General features: G+C 38.0%; 1 protein-coding gene across 5 annotated transcripts in view; it reads left to right on the forward strand.

Moving 5' to 3' along the window:
* Nucleotides 1–23,988, forward strand: part of LOC139944750 (phospholipid-transporting ATPase IF-like) — an 83,035-nt gene that overhangs the window by 52,947 nt on the left and 6,100 nt on the right. The window contains exons 21-30 of one of the 5 annotated variants that reach the window (XM_071941824.1): nucleotides 53–155; nucleotides 834–979; nucleotides 1,869–1,928; nucleotides 2,614–2,800; nucleotides 3,927–4,006; nucleotides 5,030–5,095; nucleotides 5,869–5,972; nucleotides 7,032–7,049; nucleotides 8,028–8,193; nucleotides 13,584–13,736. In XM_071941824.1, coding sequence (XP_071797925.1) covers nucleotides 53–155; nucleotides 834–979; nucleotides 1,869–1,928; nucleotides 2,614–2,800; nucleotides 3,927–4,006; nucleotides 5,030–5,095; nucleotides 5,869–5,972; nucleotides 7,032–7,049; nucleotides 8,028–8,193; nucleotides 13,584–13,706 — 1,053 coding nt within the window. In that variant the 3' untranslated portion in view covers nucleotides 13,707–13,736. Of the gene's footprint in view, nucleotides 1–52; nucleotides 156–833; nucleotides 980–1,868; nucleotides 1,929–2,613; nucleotides 2,801–3,926; nucleotides 4,007–5,029; nucleotides 5,096–5,868; nucleotides 5,973–7,031; nucleotides 7,050–8,027; nucleotides 8,194–10,474; nucleotides 10,596–13,583; nucleotides 13,737–15,479; nucleotides 15,628–20,748; nucleotides 20,823–23,988 lie in introns of those variants that run through there. The other 4 variants (XM_071941826.1, XM_071941825.1, XM_071941823.1 and 1 more) reach the window with 4 other exon arrangements.

Below are 23,988 nucleotides of genomic sequence, written 5' to 3' on the forward strand. Positions count from 1 at the left end.
CCCACTAGCAGAGCTATTAACTCTGATAGTTTTGAATTATTGTCTTCTACAGGTTGTAAAGCTTGTTAAATTCTCGGCTAAGCGTCCAACAACTATGGCTATTGGTGATGGTGCCAATGATGTTAGTATGATTCAAGAAGCTCATATTGGACTTGGTAAGACAGTTGAATTCATTCATTTTCCCCCAGTATCATGCATGGCAATGCTAATGCGTGAACATGCGCAGTATTCCACACATGGTTCTGGGCACACACACTACTGTTAATAAAGACTGTCCAGGAGTCTCCTATATAGACCCATTGCATATGGCGTCACACTCTCAAAAAGGAGGCAGATCATTGGACAATAGCTGTTCTCTATGCGTAAAAACATACACATGACCTCAGCGTACCTGTGGCGTTTCGGATTATGCAAGGGGGAGCTATTGATTTCTCACACAATTCAGAATGCGGCTCCGAACAATGCGTGTAATTTTGGGTGTCAGCGCCTAGAGTCTGTTGGTTCAAGTCCCGCTGCAGTCAAATTTTCTTTGTTCAAACTCAACCAGAATATGTATAATCTACTCTTAGTTGCCTTCCAATATGCTTCACCTAGGCTATGGAACTCTCTTCCCATCAATCTCAAAGATTGTTCCACGCTAGAATAATTTAAATCTGAACTTAAAACCCATCTTTTAAATCACAGAAGCGCTTAGAGACTTTATTTTGTAATATGTGCTACATAAGAAATGCTTATTATTATTATTTTTATTATTTCATTGTTATTTTTTGATTTGTTTTTTTCATATTCTAACAAGGTTATTTCATTGTTTTGTTTTTTTCTTTGATGACAAGGTATTATGGGCAAGGAGGGTCGTCAAGCCGTACGATGCAGTGACTATGCATTTTCTCGCTTCAAGTTCCTGGTTCGTGTGCTGCTGGTCCATGGCGCTTGGTACTACAACCGCATCGCAATCACAGTACAATATTTTTTCTACAAGGTAACAAAAAGCCCACACTTTCTCCTTTTCACACAGATCCCGTTGCAAGTAAATAAAAATTGAGGTCTACCATGAGGATATAAAAAGTATGTAATTTTAAAACTTGAAATCAGATTCCAGAATGAATTTATGGATGTGTTTCATAAATGTACAACAATGTACATTTCTACAGCAGAAAAAAAAAACATTTAGAAAAATTATTCAAAACATAAAATCAGCCAAAGCTGGATGGATTGTTCAGTGGAAAGACATTTTCTATGAGTATGATTTGTTTATAAATGTGAACATGTAGGGGTACAGATTATTTTCGTGTCCATTTTGAAAACAACAGTTTGAAAACCATTGAAAATAATAATGACTAGTGATTATATAGTGCATTTATTTTTAACAATAACGTATCAATGTGCTTATCTCAATGTGATTTATATATCAATTAAAGGCAGTGGACACTATTTGTAATTACTTAAAATCTAAAAGTACACAACTTCGTGTGACAAGGGTGTTTTTTCTTTCATTATTCTCTTGCAACTTTGAAGACCAATTGAGCTCAAATTTTCACAGGTTGGTGATTTTACGCATATGTTGAGATACACCAAGTGAGAAGACTGGTCTTTGATAATTACCAATAGTGTCCAGTGTCTTTTACAATCGCTGTGTCGGTGACAAATTAAAAGTGCTTTGAGTTTGTTAATACACGATCTGCAAAGGGTTACTCGTCTATTGTTCATTTTGGTTCCTTTGTACGAAAAGGTGACCTACGATTGGGGCTGTTCACAAACGGTAGTTTGCAAGTGAAAGCTAGAATGTCTAAAGACAGAATATTCATTTAGAGTAAGTGAATCAAGTGACTAACAACAAACCATTTTTTTTTTCTTTTCTTTTTTTCTAGAATGTTGCCTTCATCTCAGCTCAATTTTTCTTCGCCTTCTATTCTGCATTTTCTGAACAAGTGAGTAAAGCCTGGCTTCTTAGCACTCAAATTGTGTGATCTAGGAGCACGACAACATTCTTGATACGATTTTCTGCAAAGGGTTCTGTGAATTTAAAGATTAGGAGAAACTTATATCCAAATGTTGAATAATGGTTTGATGTCCAGACGTCAGTAGTATCATTAAGTTTGGCAAGCAGGTTTGTCCTTAAGGGCACTGGAGAGTATTGGTAATTACTCAAAATAATTGTTGGCATAACAAAATTACTTGGTAACAAGCACTGGAGAGTTGTTGATAGTATAAAACATTGTGAGAAACGACTCCCTCAAAAGTAATGTAGTTTACGAGAAAGAAGTAATTTTCCACTTAGATATTTAAATTTGATTTTGAGACCTCAGAATTAGATTTTGAGGTCCCAAAATCAAGCATCTGAAAGCACAAAACTTTGGCTGACAAGGGTGTTTTTTCTTCCATTAGTATCTTGCAAGGACAACCAATTGAGTTCAAGTTTGCACAGGTTTGTTAATTTGTGCATGTGTCGAGATACACCAATTGAGAAGACTAGTCTTTGACAATTACCAGTAGTGGCCAGTGTCTTGAACAAGGGCAACTTGTAAAGTTTACTTATTTGTAAATGTATTGGTTTGTTTATTTGAGCCAACATTCAGCAAATAAGCAACCAGTTGTCTCACATTGCCTTGACAGACAATATTTGACAGTTTCTACCTGACGCTGTTTAACATCACCTTCACGTCGTTGCCTATCCTGATCTTTGGAATATTTGAGCAGCACATCACCAGTGAGATGCTGCTCAAAAACCCAAGACTCTACAAGGAGATCCGAAAGAATGCTAAGATGAGCTGGAGTCAGTGTGTGTACTGGCTCTTACTAGGTGAGATCTTTATTTGGGGATAGACCCAACCTTTTCCCAGGGTTAATCGATCTCGCCGCCCCATTTTTTTCCCAGTAAGCCTTGCTCAATCATAACTCCTGGAAAGTGTTCATTAAAAGAATCTAGCACATTTAAAGCGCCTATATTTAATCCTTTCTACGTGCGTACACATGCCTTTTGTCTTAAAGAATGTTTTTGTTTTTCTTTTTAAAAATAGTGTTAGTGCCACAAAGAACGCGGGCGTAAATATCTTGAAACTACGCGCTAACGCAATTTACATCTAATACATAACCAATTTCATGAGCCAATCCGGGTTGTTTCTCAGTACATTACTTCCAGGGGTTAGTGTTGAGGAGTATCGATTTGGTGCGCTGGGTATGGTAGCGAGGCTGGGATAGACCTTTATCATGAAGCAGCCAGTTTGATTTTGAATTCATTCCAGCTATTGCAGCTAAACCAAGGCTAGCATAGTAGATTCACAATTGGTCTTCCTGCTTTGTGATATAGTGAGAATCAATATTATAAGTTATCACACAAGTGAGTGGTATGCAGACAAGTGTAGCGCTTCTGCGTCCCATATCGGAGAGGGCCGTAGGTCGAGTTGGATATCAGACGCAAATGCGCTATATTTTTTAGTATTCACTGAGCAGGCGTGTAATAACATATTAACTTTAAGCAAACCTTAAGCCACCCATCTGACAATCAGAATTTGATGCAAAAGCGCCACTGTTGAGTTTACATTATTTTCTTATAAGCTGGACGTATTGCGTGTAGCATAAAAGCGCAATACGCGTAGTTAAAACACACCATACGCAGAGTGTGATATAAGCTGTGCGATGTAAGTTTATGTCAAAATCCATGTTGCTATTGATCAACCAATCAAAGTAAAGTTTTCAAGCCTACTTGAAAGAAAATCTGATATGTCTTCTTTGGAAGAGTGTAGAATTAACATTGGCAAACAAGTGCTTGTATTAGAAGTTACTTGACCCTTGTTGAATAAACATTCACTAGCAAGTAATTAGTTTTGTGCCTTTTCTTTTTCTAAGAGCTTTTCAAATTGGTCTCTTCTAAGAAACTCTTGCCTTACAACTTCCCAGTTTAATTTGATTTTTTTTTCTTCTTATAGGATTGATTCATGCTTTGCTTATTTTCTACTTTACGTTGTTGCTGTTCAAGAATGATGCATCTGTGTTCCCGGGTCAGAAGGTAACATGGCTTTCAAAATAAACCGAATTTCATCTTCCTGTAATTATCTTTAAAGGCAGTGGACACTATTGGTAATTACTCAAAATAATTGTTAGCATAAATCTTACTCGGTAACGAGCAACGGAAAGCTGTTGATAGTATAAAACATTGTGAGAAACAGCTTCCTCTGAAGTAACATAGTTTGCGAGAAAGAACTAATTTTCCACGAATTTGATTTCAAGACTTCAAAATTAGATTTCGAGGTCCTGAAAATCAAGCATCTGAAAGCACACAACTTCGTGTGACAATGGTGTTTTTTCTTTCATTATTATTTCGCAATTTTGAAAACTGATTGAGCTCAAATTTTCACAGGTTTGTTATTTTGTGCATATGTTGCGATACACCAAGTGAGAAGACTGGTCTTTGACAATTACCAACAGTGTCCAGTGTCTTTATAAGAGAAAATGTACAAAAAAAAAAAAAACTCCAGAGATAAATAACACATCAAAGGTCAAAGAGTAGAGATATCTGATTTAGTATGCACATACACGATGTTTCAGGTGATTTGAAGCAGAGTTTGTTTTTTACTGTTTAGGTTAGATGTTCATTTGACTTGCATGATTGAGCCTTCATTTAACTGTCTTGATGGAGACTGGACCAGACACGATGAAAAGCATTTCAGATCACAAAGAAACACACACATGTTGACATTTAAAAATCCTGCTAATTCCACTGTAAACCACACCCTTTTCACAAATACCTGCTCCATAAATTTATGAGAAGCCCATAGAAAATGCATCGCATATGTTTCCATCACAGTTCCTCATACAATGTACCTTTTACAATAACCAATAGTGTCCATGTCTTTAAGAAATGGCGTTGAAAAGTTTCAAACTTTGTAGCCAGCAGTATTGAAAATACCAAAGTGTGTAAAGTGTGTTTGTGAATACTGCATACAGTTACTGAGCTCCAAACGTGCACAGACAAGCTGTAAGGGTTGGAAATTATTTTGAAGTTAAACTGATTTTCCTTTTCTCTTTACAGGCTTTAGGGAATCGAGCTTTGGGGACGATCATGTACACATGTTGTGTCTTACTGGTAAACATTAAGGTAAGTTACCCATCTAATAACCATAGTATTCAAATGGTTTCAACTTACACATTTAGAAGCCTTAATTGGTTACCGGTTGAACAGCGACTTGCATACAAAGTCCTTCTCATCACCTTCCGTGCATTAAAGTTCTCCTGCGCTAAACACATCACTTCTCTCATCAACACACATAAGCGATCTCGCTCATGTCTCCGGTCTTCCAGTGATCTATCTCTAACAGTCCTGAAATCTGCCGTTCTTCGCTTGTGGAACAAAGTTCCCAGCTAAGTGAAGAATGTGGGACTGATGATAGTTTCAAGACCAGATTAAAAACACACTTTATGACTCGCCTTTTTTTTTCGCGTCTTGAGTACCCCTTGGGTGATATGTATTTGCCTGTTATAAATGTCTTTATCTTCAAGGACGCGCTAATCCTCCAATCAGATTGGCAGAATGGAGTGGTGATAAAAACCTATATTGCACGGCTAATATCACTACCTGCGTCTTGTGTGTTCTATGGTCATGCGCCAAGTTTGCTTGAAGATAAATACGTTATCACACGCGCACTCATGGAAACACGGAAAATATAGCGCGTTGGATATGGGACGCAGAAGCGCTATATTTTTCCATATTCCACTCGTGCATGTGTGATAACTTATACATGTATTATTATTAAATCATTGTTAAATACTTGTACATGTAATTACTGTTTTTTCGTTTGAGTTTTTGGCTGGGTATTAAAGTGTTGAGATTGTGAATCGGCCCTTATCAATAATTGATTTCTTGTTTAACAGCTCTGTATTGAGACAAGGTACTGGAATTGGATGGTTATTGCCTCCATGGCTGTATCGGTCCTTGGTTACCCGGTTCTTACATCCGTCTACACTGGGGTTATATGGTAAGTAGGAAAACATCTTCCCCAGAAAATATATATACAGGCATGTATGCTTCGTTTTGAAAAGGGCAAGGGCACCAAGGCATTTTTTCCTTGGTTAAAGGGCACTCTATGAGGAAATTGTAAACTTCTATTAGATCATTTTAAGGGCACCAAGGCAATGACCAGGGGGCGAGGAGGCAATCGCCTTCATTGCCTATGTGAAGTATCAGGCCTGCAATACACGCAGCATACTTACATGTGCCTATCCTGGGTGTCATTTTGGGCGTCAAAACCGTATACAAACATGCACAAAAGAGAGTCGACACCAAAAACTACGTGCATTGTTCGGAGGCGGGTTCTGTCTTGTGTAAGAAATCAATAGCTCCCCCTTGCATAACGCGAAACGGTACAGCTAGCTGAGGTCACGCTCACGTTTTTACGTACAGAGAGCAGCTATTGTCCAATGATCTGCCTCCTATACGTTGCCTACAAAATGCGTTTCAAATCATCATTGAGTAAAATAATAATTTGTTTTAGTATAATTGATAGATATTAGATTTTCTTTGGGGATAAAGAATATTCATTTGTGGTTTTACCCATACATGTATACACTGATGTGTTGGCACTGTATACTGGGTACTTTCCCGAGTTCTGTGAAAAAAATCCCAGGCAAATTACTCGGGGGGGGGGGGGGATTCAAACCCACGACCCTTGCAATTTAGAGGAGTGTAGTTGATGGTACTTTAAGAAGGCAAGTATTTCAGGAGTAGGAGTGGGGCTTGGGGTAGAGTAAGAAGCTTATCAATAAAATGCATCCTCATGACTTCTTCATGACATAATCTGTGAGAATGAGATTGTTATGATATTGGAATTAGATGAAAAAGATATTTCCAAAAGTATCCAAGACTTATTGTGAGTCTTATGTACATGTGTATGTCAGACATACAAACCAGACTGTGTGTTTGAATGAATATGCCAACCAGCCTACGTGTTTAATAATCACCATTCCTTTCTAACGGACCCATTTCTTATAAACACAAGGTATTGACTCCTTATTTTCCTTGTGTGTTCCATTTTCAGGTATAATGTAACACAGTGGTGAGTATTGATAATAGATTCCTGTATTAAGTTGTGATAATAATATGGAAATTTTTTTAATAATTATAATTGTGTCATTACATGTACTTTTGTGCTACACCCTTCCACCAGTGGGACACTGGTGTGACACTGGTGTGACACAAGTGTTACACCAGTGTGGTGCCAGTTTGACACCAGAGTGACAACATTGTGACACTAGTGTGACACCATGTGACACCAGTGTTACACTGATGTGACACCAAAATGACACCATGTGACACCAGTGGACACCAGTGGGACACCAGTGTAATAATACTCTGCAAAGCAGTTATGACAAAACACAGTACTGTTTAGTAGCTTAACATAGCTTTATACTGCAAAACAAGACTAAAATGGACATGCTCTGGGCAGATTTCAAAAGTTTAACTTAACATTTGTAGCTAAATTTATTAATGATCTAAGGCCTTTTCCAAAACGCGGACTTCGACATCAGCTACAGCTAGATCACGCGTCTGCCTATTCTTCAACACTGATAGACGCGCTGATCTAGCCGCTAACTGTAGCCGAAGTAGCAGTTCCTGGCCTGATTCAGCTTTACAACAATATGCTGCACGTGCTTGTAATAAAGTATTCTGCAGCTGTTATAAGCAATTTAGGCACAAAGCTGGAAGAAGACTGCAAAGTATTGAATGGACCCTTCCCATGAAATATGCTAATCATATTCACGCATGCGTACAGACCCTGTTGGTTGGCAAACGCCATAGAGTTGTGCACTAAGCAGACGCGCAATCGCATCTGTGTCACGCACCCATTAGTCGTGTACAAAACAGCGCGATGTTCCCTCATTTTGCCAACCAAAACGTTAGTGCGCACGCGCTATGTGCAATTTACATATTTCATGGGAAGGGTCTATTACAAAGCTTCATGTGTCTCTCACTGAGCTGAAATCTAACAAACATTTGTGTTGATTAAAGACGGACTTGTTTCATTTCACTACAGGGATTTCTTTGACACGACCTCGGTGTACTTTGTGTTCTTTGTGACCCATAAGAGTTTAGCGGTGTGGCTTTGCATTCTGATCATCATTTGTGCCAGTCTACTACCAGACTATATCTACAAGACATGCCAGCTCTACTTCTTTCCATCTGAGAGTCAAGTCAAGCAGGTATGGACAAAAAAGACAACTAAAAAATGCAAAATTTTCTTTGATGAATTTGTGTTATTCTTTGATTTTGTCCACAGAAGCCAGACCTATGCATTTGTGGTGGTGTTTTTCGCATCTACTTGGTGTTGAGTCTAGTTTAAATGTAGATAAAAACTTATATCTGTACAAATCATCACAATCAAGAATGCAGATGACACTATGAATTATGGAAGTGTAATCCTGATAGCAATGGAGTTCTTTTTTGCAGTTTGGATTTGGCTGGTCAGAGGTAGCTACTCGGGAAGCGAATCAATCTTTGAAATGTGTATTTCTTTCAATGACCCAAGGTCTTTCAAGAATTGTCAGTTTTTTTACATATTAAAGACAGTGGACACTATTGGTAATTGTCAAAGACTAGTCTTCACAGTTGGTGCATCTCAACATATGCATAAAAAAACAAACCTGTGAAAATTAGAGCTCAATCGGTGGTTTCGAAGTAGCGAGATAATAATGAAAGAAAAAAATACCCTTTCTAACGAAGTTGTGTGCTTTCTGATGTTTGATTTCGAGACCTCAAATTCTAAACTTGAGGTCTCGAAATCAAATTCGTGGGAAATTACTTTTTTCTCAAAAACTACGTCACTTCAGAGGGAGCTGTTACTCATAATGTTTTATACTATCAACCTCTCCCCATTACTCGTAATCAAGAAAGGTTTTATGATGATAATTATTTTTTAGTAATTACCAATAGTGTCCACTGCCTTTAAATGTCTTTAGACAATGGAATGAATGGTGGTTTTGTTAAATCACACACAAACATTCTGTACATGTTTACCAGCTTTGGAGCCACAAGTAGTGAACACTTTGACAATGCAGTAGGTGAGAGTAGGCGAACACATTCAAACCGGGGACCTATAACAAAAGAGGACAATAGGGTTCACTGTTTGGGAAAGGTCCACAGTTGAAAAATGAGTACAAAACCAATGGGGGCTGTATAAACAAAAGAGGAACAACAGGAGGTCCACAGTTGCAGGAGTACATAAGGTTGTGTGTGTGCTTTTGATGTAATGATTTGCCGTAAGGGTTGTATGCAGGCAGTATGCCAAACATGATCTTTGCGTGATACAGGACAACAGAAGAAAAAACTAAATTTTTCTTCAAACTTAAACAGTGTTTCTGGCGGGATCATCAATGATACAATGTTTGTAGACAAAATGTCATCCAAACGAGACTTGAATAAGAAATAAGAATTAATCAGACACAAAAACTTGTGTCTGATATTAGGAATTGTTCTAACAAAAGAGGTTATTGGATTTTTCCAAGGGTGGCAGGGAGAGGTTTAAAGGTCCCCCTCTACAACCCCATAAAGGGTACTTTTGAATTATAACCCATACAATGCCTGTAAGTGATCATACAACCAGTTAATGGGACAAGGATGATAAAGGAATGATCGTCTGTTTTGAGGTTGAGTAAGATCTACAGTCCTGCTTTCCAAATAGATTTATAAATTCCTTCAAAGACTTGTTTGGATTTGTGTTTGGAAATTGTTGTCTGCTGGCTGCTAAATCATTTATCACGCAGTTCACCTCAAGAGGAGTTGTTCAATGTATGCATGCATGTACCCTTTTCAACAGGTGTTTGGGTCAAGTCCAGATGTATTTTGTTTGCACATTGTGTGAGTAAATTTATTACAATGCTGACCAACTTTGACAAATTCCTAAATTCTTTTGTTTATCATTGAGCATGGAAACTAAGACACATGAAGCAAAAAAGGGAGTTTCTTTGTAATGTACCTAAATGTATTGGTTTTTGCCAGACCTTGTTTCTGAAAACACTTTGTATTCCCCTGTAGCCCGGTTCATACTTTCTGTGTATGTGAATGCGAAACAATTTTTGACTTCATAGGGCTGTTTTCACAGCGAATGTTTCACAGGAGTTGAATACAGCTCATCTGTTGCGAAAAAATTTGTGAAGTCAAAATTCGTATCGCATTTGCATTCACAGGAAGTATGAACCAAGCTTGAAGCATTAATACTCTGATTCTATGTAGCTGATTAAGCAGAGATTTCAGTCACAATCAAAAAGAAATCTTTGGTATAAAAATAAACAAATATTTCTTCACCAAGGTCCTAATTTTTCCCACATAGCTTTCAATCCCTTTTTGTGATATGGTTACAATTTTGAGTCATTCGTTTTTGTTTTTGTTTAATTGTCTTTTATCTTTACACGAAAGCTTCCCACTCACGCATACCTTTATTAAACCACATAGCCACCAGTGATTCCATTCTTGGTTTCTCCCCAGCTACTAGAACACGCTTCTATTAAGACCACAGAGCAGAAGATTTTAGTTAGGATGCAACTCTCTTCAGACAGCCAGCAGTCTTTGATTTCTCAAACAATATATGGCACTATATGAGACACAGGTCAGGCAACTTTAACACTTCTGGCTCATTCCCCCTCCACCGTCCACTGTCAAGGTCATTTCAAGCTTAGGCCATGCATAGTAAGCATTGATCTCAGATTAGGTCATTCATAGTAAGCACTGATCTAGGATTAGGCTATTCATAGTAAGCACTGATCTAAGGTAAGCCCATGCGTACTAAGCACTGATCTAAGGTTAGGCCATTCATAGTAAGCACTGATCTAAGGTTAGGCCATTCATAGTAAGCACTGATCTAGGATTAGGCCATTCATAGGAAGCACTGATCTAAGGTAAGCCCATGTGTACTAAGCACTGATCTAAGGTTAGGCCATTCATAGTAAGCACTGATCTAGGATTAGGCCATTCATAGTAAGCACTGATCTAAGGTAAGCCCATGCGTACTAAGCACTGATCTAAGGTTAGGCCATTCATAGTAAGCACTGATCTAAGGTTAGGCCATTCATAGTAAGCACTGATCTAAGGTAAGCCCATGCGTACTAAGCACTGATCTAAGGTTAGGCCATTCATAGTAAGCACTGGTCTAAGGTTAGGCCATTCATAGTAAGCACTGATCTAAGGTAAGCCCATGCGTACTAAGCACTGATCCAAGGTTAGGCCATTCATAGTAAGCACTGATCTAAGGTTAGGCCATTCATAGTAAGCACTGATCTAGGATTAGGCCATTCATACCAATCCTTGCTAATGTAGACCCATGGTACTACGCATGCAGCAGTGTGGCTCCACTCATCATTATGCAACAATGTCCGAATCTCATAAGCTTTATATGGACCATTCTTGACCAATCACAGACATACATGTAAGGTTACTCGAAAATCATAACACGATTCGCGCGCATACCGCCGGGCAAAACATTTGTGTTTTGGCAGCCAGCTGGAAAGTACACTCAGTCTTACCATGACTAAACATAACGTGTACAGTGTTTTGGGCGGTTTGAATGTAAACATGGGTCACATCGTCTATAGGGGCCGTGTACCAGCAATGAGATTGGTTCACCACTAGTACAACTATTTTTAAAACTGAGTCTACAAAACTGTGATTTTTGCATGTCCAACAGTAAAAATTTACTGTGTTGCCATGTTTTGGGTTGCAGCATATGTACACAGTTAATGTACATTTTCGTTGTGTACGGTATGGTAGGTTTATGTTGATGCAGAGCACTGTGTTGTTAACACACCAGTTGATCTCTACAGCAAAGTAGTTGTGGTTTATACTAGTTGCGAGTACTTTGAAGGTAGCCACAGTGGCATGACTAGTCTTGAATCTTTTTAGTGCAAACAGGGAAAGCAATTTTCACTTTTTAGTTGTAATCTGTGATGAAATAAATAAATTGAATTGAATTGAATAGTAGTGACAATATTGCGGTCATGCCTAGTTGTTGCAATCAACATTCTACTCAACTAGGTGAACCAATGCTTAGTTACCAGAGGAATGAACTTAATGAAGACTTAACAATATTTAGTTTTACTCCCATATTTTCTTCACAACCACAAAAATGAATTAATAGGGGAGAGTGTTCATTGTTTGTTTTCTGTCAATGCTCCACTAAGCATCGCCCAAAAGTTGTTCTTCATTCATACTCTCACACACACATGAATGACATTAAAACACTGATGATTATCCAGAACATTCATTGTATTGCTCTTTACAAAGACTCCAGACCTGTGTGATCTGTAAAGACTCTGGACACTATTGGTAATTGTCAAAGACCATCTTCTCACTTGGTGCATCTCAACATATGCATAAAATAACAAACCTGTGAAAATTTGAGCTTGATTGGTCATAGGAGTTGCGAGATAAGTATGAAGAAAAAAAAAACACCCTTGTCACATGGAGTTGTGTGCTTTCAGATGATTGATTTTGAGATCCAAATTCTAAACTTGAGGTCTCGAAATCAAATTCTCTGAAAATTACTTCACTTCAGAGGGAGCCGTTTCTCACAATGTTTTAAACTATCAACCTCTTCCCATTCTTGTTACCAAGTGAGATTTTATGTTAATAATTATTTTGAGTAATTACCAATAGTGCCCACTGCCTTTAATCATTTTGCTACATTCCTTCCTTGAAAATCATTGCAAATCTACTGCAAGCCTGGAATTACACACGGGCCATTGTTGTCCGTTGTCCCTAGTCTTGGCCTTGGTGTCCTTCAAAAGTTTCCCATTTGCTTTAAGATTTTCCAATGGAAGTACCCTTTTCAAAATGAAAATGGCCTTGCCCTTTCAAAGGTATGATTTCAGGCCTGCTACTGCAAGCCATTTTAGAAGTAAAGTAAGATTTACTTGAGTTGCTATTTGATTTTTGGAAGTGATTCAAATCTTTCTCATATTTGTTAGGAAAAAAAAAAACATACAGTCTAAAAGTGTTTATAATAGAAATGATATTGTTAGTACAGGTACAATAACCACCCAGTTATACAGAAACTTACTTAATAGACCCTTTGCTAATGGCTGCCATCACTGAGGTCAAACAATGGAAATGTGCACGCGTGTACATACAGCGCACAAGTTTCAGCCGATGATCTGCTTTCCGTGACCTCAGTGAGGGCACTGTTTGGGGCACATGCAAAGGGTCTAGGCCTATATAAATTGACAATGATGATAATTTGAAAGAGAAATGCATTTTTCAAAAATTAGCAATGGTCCCTTTTACTAGTTTGTTTTGTAGCGTCTCCCTGGCCTGAAAATGTTATGTTACAATGTAAGCCCATTTCACTTGACCATGGTTTATAAAGCTCGTGTGAAACAGGCTTTAGGAGCATTTTTCAAGACTACAGTGATTTATCTGACTCCAAAATGAGACAGCAGTACATGTAGGTGTTTACTCGGTAGCTTTCTCTGTACATAGCCATAGCAGTTCATACACCCATACTCGGTTCGCTGTGGTTGCCAACACCAACTTGCCGTTAATCAACCAATCTATGATGCTTGAAGTTTCTATGGCAACTGATTATGACCACACTTATCAGCAGGTACGCTCCACTCCCTTGTCCTTTTCATCGACACTGAACACCAACAGTGACTGCAATCTCCCCCTCACCATAGAGATGTTTGAAGTGGCGCAACCATTGGTACCATTCGACTCAGGGCACTAGTATGGATGTTATGTAGAATCCCCATCGGAGGTAACTTAATAATGGTCAAAGCAAGCTAGCTGAACTATAGTTTGATGACCTACATCCTATGGTGATGGTTTGTACTGTATTGCTTACTACTCAACCTCGTTCCCAGGGGTGATGGATCTCGCCGTGCCATTTTTTCCCAGATGCCTTGCTCGATCATAACCCCTGGAATTGGTCATTAAAATGTGCTAGAATCTAGCACATTTTAATGAGGGCCTTCTACGCACGCACACACGCATGTCTTTCGTCTCAAGGGTGTTTTTTGAATTTCTTTTTGAAAAACTTGTTCATGCCATAAAACATTGGCGGGAACAACATGCAAATATCTTAAAAGTATGCGCGCATGCACTTTATATTCAATGCATAACCAATTTCCTGAGCCAATCAGCATAGTTTTTCTGTACATCCCTTCCAGGGGTTAGTGACGAGAGGTATCGAGCAGCACTGCCCATGGTAGCGAGGCTGCTGACTAATGACCACATTCTTTGAACTTAGTTGACTCCTTCCTAGCCTCTGTTCTACCTTAAACCATTGCAAGGAAGAATGGGTACCTGACTAATCACTTTGCCATGGTGTAACAGCTGGCATTGCTGAATGCTTTATTAAGGAAGAGTGTTTGTTGCTGGATAAAATTAAACACTTATTGCTGAACATAGTTTGCTGTGTAGATGTTGCATAACAAATTAATGAGATTCAAAATTCAAGTTAACAGTGAATAACCACAGCTTTTCTGACATTAATCAATCCCACGTTTTGTTCATATTGTAAGTAAACTAACAGGCTACATGTAAGTCAAAGTGACGGAGTATCATGCACTATTGCTAAGCCTTAGTTTCGCTCAAAGTTTGATTTGCAGCTTGCAGTGTACATGCTGAAGGATCTCATCTGTAACAACTATTGGAACAATGTATTTTATCTTCCAGTGCGCGGTAATCCACCAATCAGATTCTCGAACTACTTGGGGGATAAAAACATATATACTACTTCCTCTGTTTTAAATCCTATTTCCTCTGTTTTTATTACACAGTGCCTATTTTGAGTGTCGATGCGTCACGCTCCGTATACGGACAGTGCAAAATTTCATTCTAAACTTTGTATGCGTGCATGCTGTTCGTCGCGAAATAACGTTCTGAAATTTTAAATTTTGCGCATTGCATGTGAGACTGGAAGATAATTTTTGTTATAACACGCGTGCTCATGGAATACTAAAAAATCAGCGCTATATTTGTCCGTATTCCACTTGCACTCGTGTGATAACTTATAATAGTCAGTTGTGCTTCTTTAGAAGGCCGATTATAATGTAGCAAGTGATATTCTTCATTTGGAGGTCAGCAATGTCTAATTTGAAGACACTCTATTCCAGCTGTTTTTAAATGTTCTTCTCCATGTCTGAATTCTTCATGACATTTACAAAATGTTATTGCTCTATGTATAATTGAAAAAAAAATATTGACCGATTGGGAGCTCTGTAAACAGAGTGTTACCGAATACTGTAAGATGTGTAATACTAATTGTTACATGCTGAAACAAAGTTGGAGGTAACTTATTAATCTTTCAGTGAGAAGAGTGGAGTCCTCAAAAATATGAACTCTCTGTAAAACCTTGAAGTTATTGAGAATTTTGATCACTCCATCAATTTTGCTATGTTTTCATAACACATCCTTGGTCTTGAGACTTAAGACATTTATAATCCTGCATCTGTTTGAATCATGTTTCTCTTTCATCTATCGCCACCCTGAATCTCAGAGGAGCTGGACAGGTTGTCAGTCCTGTCCGGCACTGGCATGCCTGTACTATCTACCATCAGAAGGCTTAGTGATGGAACAATCACAGTCTGAAGATACTGGTATATGCAACCAGGGGCTAGGTATGCTAGCTGTAATTCCATAGTCGGTGTTGTGTACGGTCTTGACAAAATTGCATGAAATGTCTTTCAACATATATAGAAAGGTTTGCGGTAACACCATGTAATGACCATCTCTAATGAGTTGGGGTGGTTCTGAAAAGAACCGTTGGTTTCAACTCGACGTTTCGATCAATGTTTCGATCAGTATGCTCTGATCGTCTTCTGGAGAGAGCCGTCTTCTGGAGAGAGCTTTCACCAGAAGACGATCAGAGCATACTGATCGAAACGTCGAGTTGAAATCAACAGTTCTTTTCAGAACCACCCCAACTCATTAGAGATAGTCATTACATGGTGTTACCGCAAACCTTTCTATATCGTATTTCCACCATGCAAAGCTTCAAACCCTACTTGTCTTTCAACATAATTTCTAAATCTCAAAAGGTGCTAAGCAGAAATGTTCAAGCAGCCAAAAGGCTCAGTAATGTAGAGTTGACTGATACCTTGCGACTGGTCTGATAAATTTAAGACAACCATGAAACTATTTTAAATTAACCAAGAGCAACATGCAGTAGTATTGCTCTGTTTTTAAGTGATCAACTAACACTGCACAGAAGTTTTGAAACTATTGAATTGAGCAGGCCTTTTTTTTGGGGGGGGGGCGGTTATAAAGTAAACCAATTTTCACTGAAACCATATTTCTTTTTTAAGATATAAATATAATTAGGAAGTCTTCAATTTGTTCATTAAGTGGCATTTTCGTTGAAATGAAAAACTTTTGAGATATATTGTCAACACTTTTTTTGATGTACATGTATGGACATTCCAAGTTGCCTGTTGTCTGATGTCATTGTAGCCAGTTATTGTTGCTTCTTATCACAATGCTTGCTTAGTAGAGTTTTACATTTTTTTATCTGCTCATTGTTTGTTTGGAAAGTCTTTGTTTTTGAGTTGATTCCCCGCTGATTCTCGTTAGTTATTGTATGGTGTTTGAATATTTGATTGCATGAGTGCACCAAAATGGTTTGATGAGAAAGGACTTTGTAGGAATCTCGACACCCAGATCAACATTTCAAATATTTCTGTCTGAATGAATGCACATAACATCTGCACAGGCAACAACACACATCTTCATCGGAATGTTAAATTATATTAGAATGCAGTTTGTGTTTCGCAGTACTTAATAGGTACCAAAGGTAAAAGGCTGGAAGAAACATAAGTTAAGATATTAACTTTTTGATTACATAATGGGTAACCAGTATAGTCTATATCAACATGGCCAGTGGTCGAATTCACAAAGAGTTTGGACTCGTCTTATCTCGAGTTAGGACGAGTTACTCGTCCTAACTTAGGATTAATCTTAAGGTCTGCATGCTACAGTGCAGGGTTGGGACTCGTCCTAAGCCCTCAGATTAGTCCTAAGTTAGGAAGAGTTTTGTGAAATTGACGGCTGTACCCTTTACCTGTTGTTGGTTGAAGCCAACCTGGTATGAACTGAGCAGTTATGATGTTTCATGGGCCTAACATTTCTTTGTCTTTGTACGTTGGCTGATGACAAATCACTCCTAAAATTGTATCCATTATACATCCTGTCAGGCTATGTGAGAATGGAGTGACTGCAGATATTGCAGTGAACATTAGCTGCTGTGATGAATAGGCCCTTTTAGTTGTTTTGTCACAGCTAAAGTCATTGATCCAAACATAGGTGGTTAGAAATTTTGTGTAAAATGGGGGAAAAATGGCTCAAGAAAAATGACTACAGCCATTGATTTTCCCCTGTTGCTGTCATCTTTGGCATGTCCCTATGCCATAACTAAAGTTGTACTGGGAAATATCCACTGTAAAGCACATTATTTTATATATTCTAAACGAGAATGTGTTGTCCATGAATGATTACAAACTTATGTCGCAGTTACGTTATGATATTCTGAACGTCCGAGGAAACAACACTGCGCATGACACAGAAAAAGAAAAAAGACAACCAACCTACTCAAGGATTACACTTGATAACTTTTTCCTATAGAATTTTGACCATAGGAATAACAGTTGTCTTATGTTCAAACCAAAGTTAACATTATGGTACATTTAATGTAAACATTTTTGTTAAATGAATGGCTAGCCACAATTTCTATTACTATTAGTACTTCATTCACACAAATGTGAATTTTTAAGATGCGAGTGGAAAAATATGAGCATTTTTGAAACGGACAATTTCCCTGCAACATTTAGTTAAAGCCAGTGGACTGGACACTAATGGTAAATGTATCAAGTCTAGTCTTCACAGTTGGTGTATCTCATTATACGCATAAAATAACTAACCAGTGAAAATTTGAGCTCAATCGGTCATCGAACTTGCGGGATAATAATGAAAGAAAAAAACACCCTTGTCACACGAAGTTGTGTGCGTTTAGATGGTTGATTTCGAGACCTCAAGTTCTAAATCTGAGGTCTCGAAATCAAATTCGTGGAAAATTACTTCTTTCTCAAAAACTATGGCACTTCAGAGGGAGTCGTTTCTCACACTGTTTTATACTATCAACCTCTCCCCATTACTCGTCCCCAAGAAAGGTTTTATGCTAATAATTATTTTGAGTAATTACCAATAGTGTCCACTGCCTTTAAATGAACAGCTAGCCAAAATGAGTATTACTACATTCACACAAATGTGAACTTTTAGAGATGCCAGTAAAAAATTACCAGCATTATTTTAAATGCCAATTTTCCTGCTGATCCAAGGTGTGCACACTACACACCTATTGATGAGGTTTCTACCACCCACACTAGACTACTTGAAGTATGTGGTGATAACACCCTGTGCATTGGAAGTTGTCAGTAACTACGTGTAGATCAATATCCAAGTATTTGTCTTCCCATTCAACCACTTAGTCAAGCAAATTATTGACAAATCTGTCATAACATGTGCTGATATCTGTGGCACCTTTTGTAATAGGTAGACATTTCGTTTTTGCTTTTTTTGTGACAATGAAAGTACACACTGTCCTGGCTATTTGTACACACTTTTTTTGTACATGTATTTCTGATTTTGGTTGATTGTGTCACTGTACTTAAAGCATTTTCTGAGCCATGATTGAGCTGTGTATATATATGCAGTGAATTTGCCCTCTATAGGTAGCCTTGCATGTTAATTGTGGTATTTGTAGCACAGTTTCCCCTAATACGTCACTTCTGTTGTATGTTGTATTATGCATTTCAAAGTCGTACAAAATGTTTCAGATTTTTTTTTTTTTAGTTTACAGTGGCACCTATTCTGTTGTTTTAAAAGAAACAAACCTTTGTTTTTAAAGAAGACACGTAAAGTATAAGGGAGAGGGCATAACATTGACCCAAATTGTTTGTTGCCTTAGACATGGAGGGCTTAGTTTAACTTAGCCTTGCTCAAGGCAGTCGAATTATTCACTCCGAGAAAAGACCGCCGCTGTATAAAAACCCACCCGTATTCACTGTGCGTAAAACCCACCCGTATTCACTGTGCGTAACATCGCACGACACGATGCCCCCGTACACTATCCGCATGCGGAGGCCGTCAGGCCGACAGCCTTGTAGGGTCTGTGTTGAAGCCACTGACCTCATTAATATAATAAGCGAAGAGTTCCCACGGTCAGCTCATTACCATAATGCTCGCGAAAGATGAGACATGTCTACATCATCACACACCACCACTGCACCATGGATGCTCAGCGAGCATGATAGGCGTGTGTCAAAATGAATAATTCATTTGCCTCACATCCTGTGTTGTCTGATAGGTCTGACGAACAATATACATATTCATGAGCTGCATACTAGCATATCCTAGAGCCCCCCCCCCCCCCAATTTCGTCCACTATTGGAATTTTTTCAATACAACACATTAAAACGGGAAGATACAGACCCGACAAGGCTGTCGGCCTGACGGCCTCCGCATGCGGTTAGTGGTGTACGAGTGCGATGACTTGTGTGAACAGTATTCGTGCGATGTGACAGTGTGTATACGGGTGGGTCATTCTGTGTGATCGCACACACCATGCACAGGGTATACGGCGGGTGGGTTTACAGCTGCGTCTTTTCGGAGCAAATAATGCGACTGCCTTGAGCAAGGCTAAGTTTAACTCCCATTTGGTTTGTAAGCTCCAGGAAAAAGAACAGGATCTGCTTGTCTAATTATCGGGTCGGTATAGACTACCTTTGCATTGGCTGCCATAGCACAGGTCAAACAACGGAAACAAGCGTGTACATGCAGTGACAGATTTTAGCCAACGAGAAGTCTTCATTGACCTCAGTTATTAAAAAAGAACATTTTATACTTTTAGGACAACTGATATTCAGCCATTCAAAAAAAAAGAAAGAAATATAAAATGTTTCTTGTTGTCCGCGTGATATCTCAGTATTGACTCTAACTTTAAACCATCTCACCAAGTTTCTATTATTTTCGTTTTTTAGGCCTTATTGCCCTGACAGTTTTGTAAAACAAATTAATTTTCTATTGTATCTACTTTGTGTTTGGTATTCTGTGGTGTGTACACAAACAGCCCTACTAGTCGTTTAGTGTGTAAACATAGAGTAAGTGTAATAGCATTTATAACACCCCTTGCAAAGATTCTGCCTGCTCATTGATTTAGAGCGCGTCACATGACATGTCTTAGTTTTGCTACTTGACGGCCGTGTGATAGAGCGAAGACTAGCACATGGCGCCGTGCGCTAGTCCGACAGACTAGCACACGGCGTGCAGTACCCAGACGTCCGTTGCGTGTACGAGGATGATAAATTAATAGTCTGTAACCATTTCGGATTGTCCGACACTACATGCAACACAGTAGGTAAAAGTGTTTGCAATCTGTGTTCGCGTCGTCCGTGGATTGTAGCATTCAGGTCTGTAACTTAATAATAATAATACAGGTTTTAGAAATGTTTGGGGTGTTATAAAACAAATATTGACTGCTTTTACTCGTGCAATGGTTAAAAACTATGACTCCCTCAGTGATCCCCGGAGCGTTCTATTTTCCCTCGGCTTCGCCTCGGGAAAATAGAACGCTCCGTGGATCACCTCGGGAGTCATAGTTTTAACCATAGCACTCGAAGCAGTCAATATTTGTATAATAGTTTCTTGCCTCCTGTGTTGATGTAAAAGTATGTTTTGGGAAGAATTTGATTGTAAATATTCCGTATAACACCTAGAAACAACATCAAGAGAAACAACAGTGCATACTATACTTGAACAGGATAGGAGTATAAGCCCTGGTGTAGAGGAGGTATGTAGGAACAAGGTTGATTTCCAGTGATTTTAGTTTTTGTTGTTGTGCTGGCTGAGTTGTTTGCTTGTTGAGTTGAATTGAGGTAATTGTCTATGGTAACATTCTAACCTGAATAAGCTTGGGCGATATCGATTTATTTTTCACGATATATCGCCGACAATATATCGCGATATTCGATATAATCGCGAATCAGATGCTTGAACTGTGGTATAAAAACCTCTATTCTACTTCCAGTGTTTTCATTGCACGGTGCATATTGTGAGTGTCAATCACAGAATTACATTCTAAACTTTGTGCGCCTGCATGCTGTTTGTCGCAAAAAAACGTTCTGAAATTTTAAACTTTACGCGTTGCACATATGACTGGAAGATAAATTCGTTATAACACACGCACTCGTTGGATATGGGATGCAGAAGCGCTATATTATAACTTATAATAACAGTTTCTAGCATGGTTGTGCATGACACATGTATCCTGACAAAGATGGCAATAGTATATTAGTCTATTTGTGCATGAGAATTTCTGTTGATGCTGCATCAATGTACTTTTTGTAAAAAGTTAAACACACCCAGTGCACCCCCCCCCCCCTTAAATTCAACTTGAACAAAGACTATTTTTATTTCATATATTCTATGAAAAGATGTTTTATTTTTCCGTTTTATTTATACATGTTTAAAGACAGTGGACACTATTGGTAACTGTCGAAGACTACTCTTCACAGTTGGTGTATCTCAACAAATGTGTAAAATAACAAACCTGTGAAAATTTGAGCTCTATCGGTCGTCGAAGTTGCGAGATAATAATGAAAGCAAAAAACACTATTGTCACACTAGGTTGTGTGCTTTCAGATGCTTGATTTCAAGACCTCAAATTCTAAATCTGAGTTCTCAAAATCAAATTCGCGGAAAATTATTTCTTTCTCGAAAACTACATTATGATTACTTCAGAGGGAGCCGTTTCTCACAATGCATTATACTACCAACCTCTCCCCATTACTCGTAAACAAGTAAGGTTTTATGATAATAATTACTTTGAGTAATTACCAATAGTGTCCACTGCCTTTAAAAGAAATGCCCCTAGCAATTAATAATGCAAATACCATATAATACAAATAGATTTTAAAAATCAGCATTGAAACAAAATTTAAACTTTGTAGACACCCCATGTACCTCATGTGCCAACTCTACACAAATTTGTGCGGCCATTTTGTATGTTTAATGACAGCATGGCTGTCAGTTGGACATAATTCTTATAACTAAGGCTTTACAAGTAACCGGAAACTGAGGTCAAGTTTTATACTCTCTATATTTTCTTTGTTGATTTGTTATATTTATTTTACTCTCATATGTTTCATTGTTAAATCTTACTTTCCCACCAATATGATATTATTTTTTATAACCATCAACTATAAAAACTAGAGTATTTAAAGAAACATAATTGTACACGCACAAAACTCAATAAGTTTGGGAACAACTTGGTCTTGGAGGTTCAATACTAGTGTGAGACATTCCCAGCCAATTTGAAGCATTAATATTGTATCAAATGATCACTTCAATATTAAATCAAAAATTGCCGGGATTAAAATAATTTAAAATCAACTACCTGTGTAGAGGTTATAAGGGTGCATTTGGGACTACAACTAGAGGCATTTTGATTGGTTGGTCCTTATAAAGCCTCCAACCAAAACACTACAGCCAGCTTAAAGGAACGCGTTGCCTTGAATCGGCCGAGTTGATCTTTGAAAAGCGTTTGTAACCGTTTGTTATAGAATGCATACAGGTAGAAAGATGTTGTTAAGTAGAATAAAATAATCCACACAAACATGCCTCGAAATTGCACGGTTTTCCTTATTACCTTGTCGACTAATACGGTCGGCCATTTATGGGAGTCAAATTTTACTTCGCAAAGTAAAGGGAAAACCACGTAATTTCGAGGCAAATTTGTGTGACATATTGTATTCTACTTTTAAAATATCTTTCCAACCATATGCATTTTTTAACAAACGGTTACAAACGCATTTTATAGACCAACTCGTGTGATCCAAGGCAAGGTGTTCCTTTAAAGACACTGGACACTATTGGTAATTATCAAAGACCAGTCTTCTCACTTGGTGTATCTCAACATATGCACAAAATATCAAACCTGTGAAATTTGACCTGAATTGGTCGTCGAAGTTGCGAGATAATAATGGAAAAAAAAACGCCCTTGTCACAAAAAGTTTTGTGCTTTCAGGTGCTTGATTTTGTAACCTCAAAATCTATTCTGATGTCTCAAAATCAAATATTTTAGTGGAAAATTACTTTTTCTCAAAAACTTCAGAGGGAGTCATTTCTCACAATGTTTTATACTTTCAACAGCTCTCCATTGCTTGTTACCAAGTAAGATTTTATGCTAACAATTATTTTGAGTAATTACCAATAGTGTCCACTATTAAAGTTAAAGTTGCATCCATGTCTAGTAATAATTCTTGATGAAATTACTTTATGTATACCTGTTGATGTCATGCTTGAAATATTGTAGAAATGCATGCTAATTGTCCTAACTATTGTTTACCAATGTCCAAACTGCTCAGTTAACATGCATGGAAGAGTATCATGGTTGTATATTTTTTACCAATGCCCAAACTGCTCAGTTAACATGCATGGAAGAGCATCATAATTGTATTCAATGATTTACCTTCAAATTAACCCATTCCTAAGGGTGCTCCTCACTACATATGCCAATTGCAGGTTGATTCATCACAGGGCTTCAAACTGGCTGAACGATCATTAAGCCTTTAAACATTAATCCCATGCATTGTCAACTTGAAAGTTTATTGTTAACCAGCCACCCTTAAATTTAACCCTTCTCTATTTTGGCAACTTTTATAACCAAGCTGGTTGTCATATTTCATATAGCTAATTAAAGACCTGCTTGAACGAATATGTCAAGTCGTAAACTTTGCTGAAATTCACTTAAATTGTTTTCAAAGAATAGGAAAATCGAGTCATATGACTATAAAAAGATTTCAATTGTGTAAAAAAATCAATCATTTTGAATGCCCTTATCCAGGGCTTTTCTGAGAGATTTGCGAAAAGCCCTGTTACGTAATCACTCTCAAAACGTCATCTCTGGGAGCTCCAATTTGTAAAGCCGCTTTGTTGCAGCGTTGAGGCATAACAAA

This window comes from Asterias amurensis, chromosome 12 (assembly GCF_032118995.1).
Source record: "Asterias amurensis chromosome 12, ASM3211899v1".
In the NCBI taxonomy this organism is placed as follows: domain Eukaryota; kingdom Metazoa; phylum Echinodermata; class Asteroidea; order Forcipulatida; family Asteriidae; genus Asterias; species Asterias amurensis.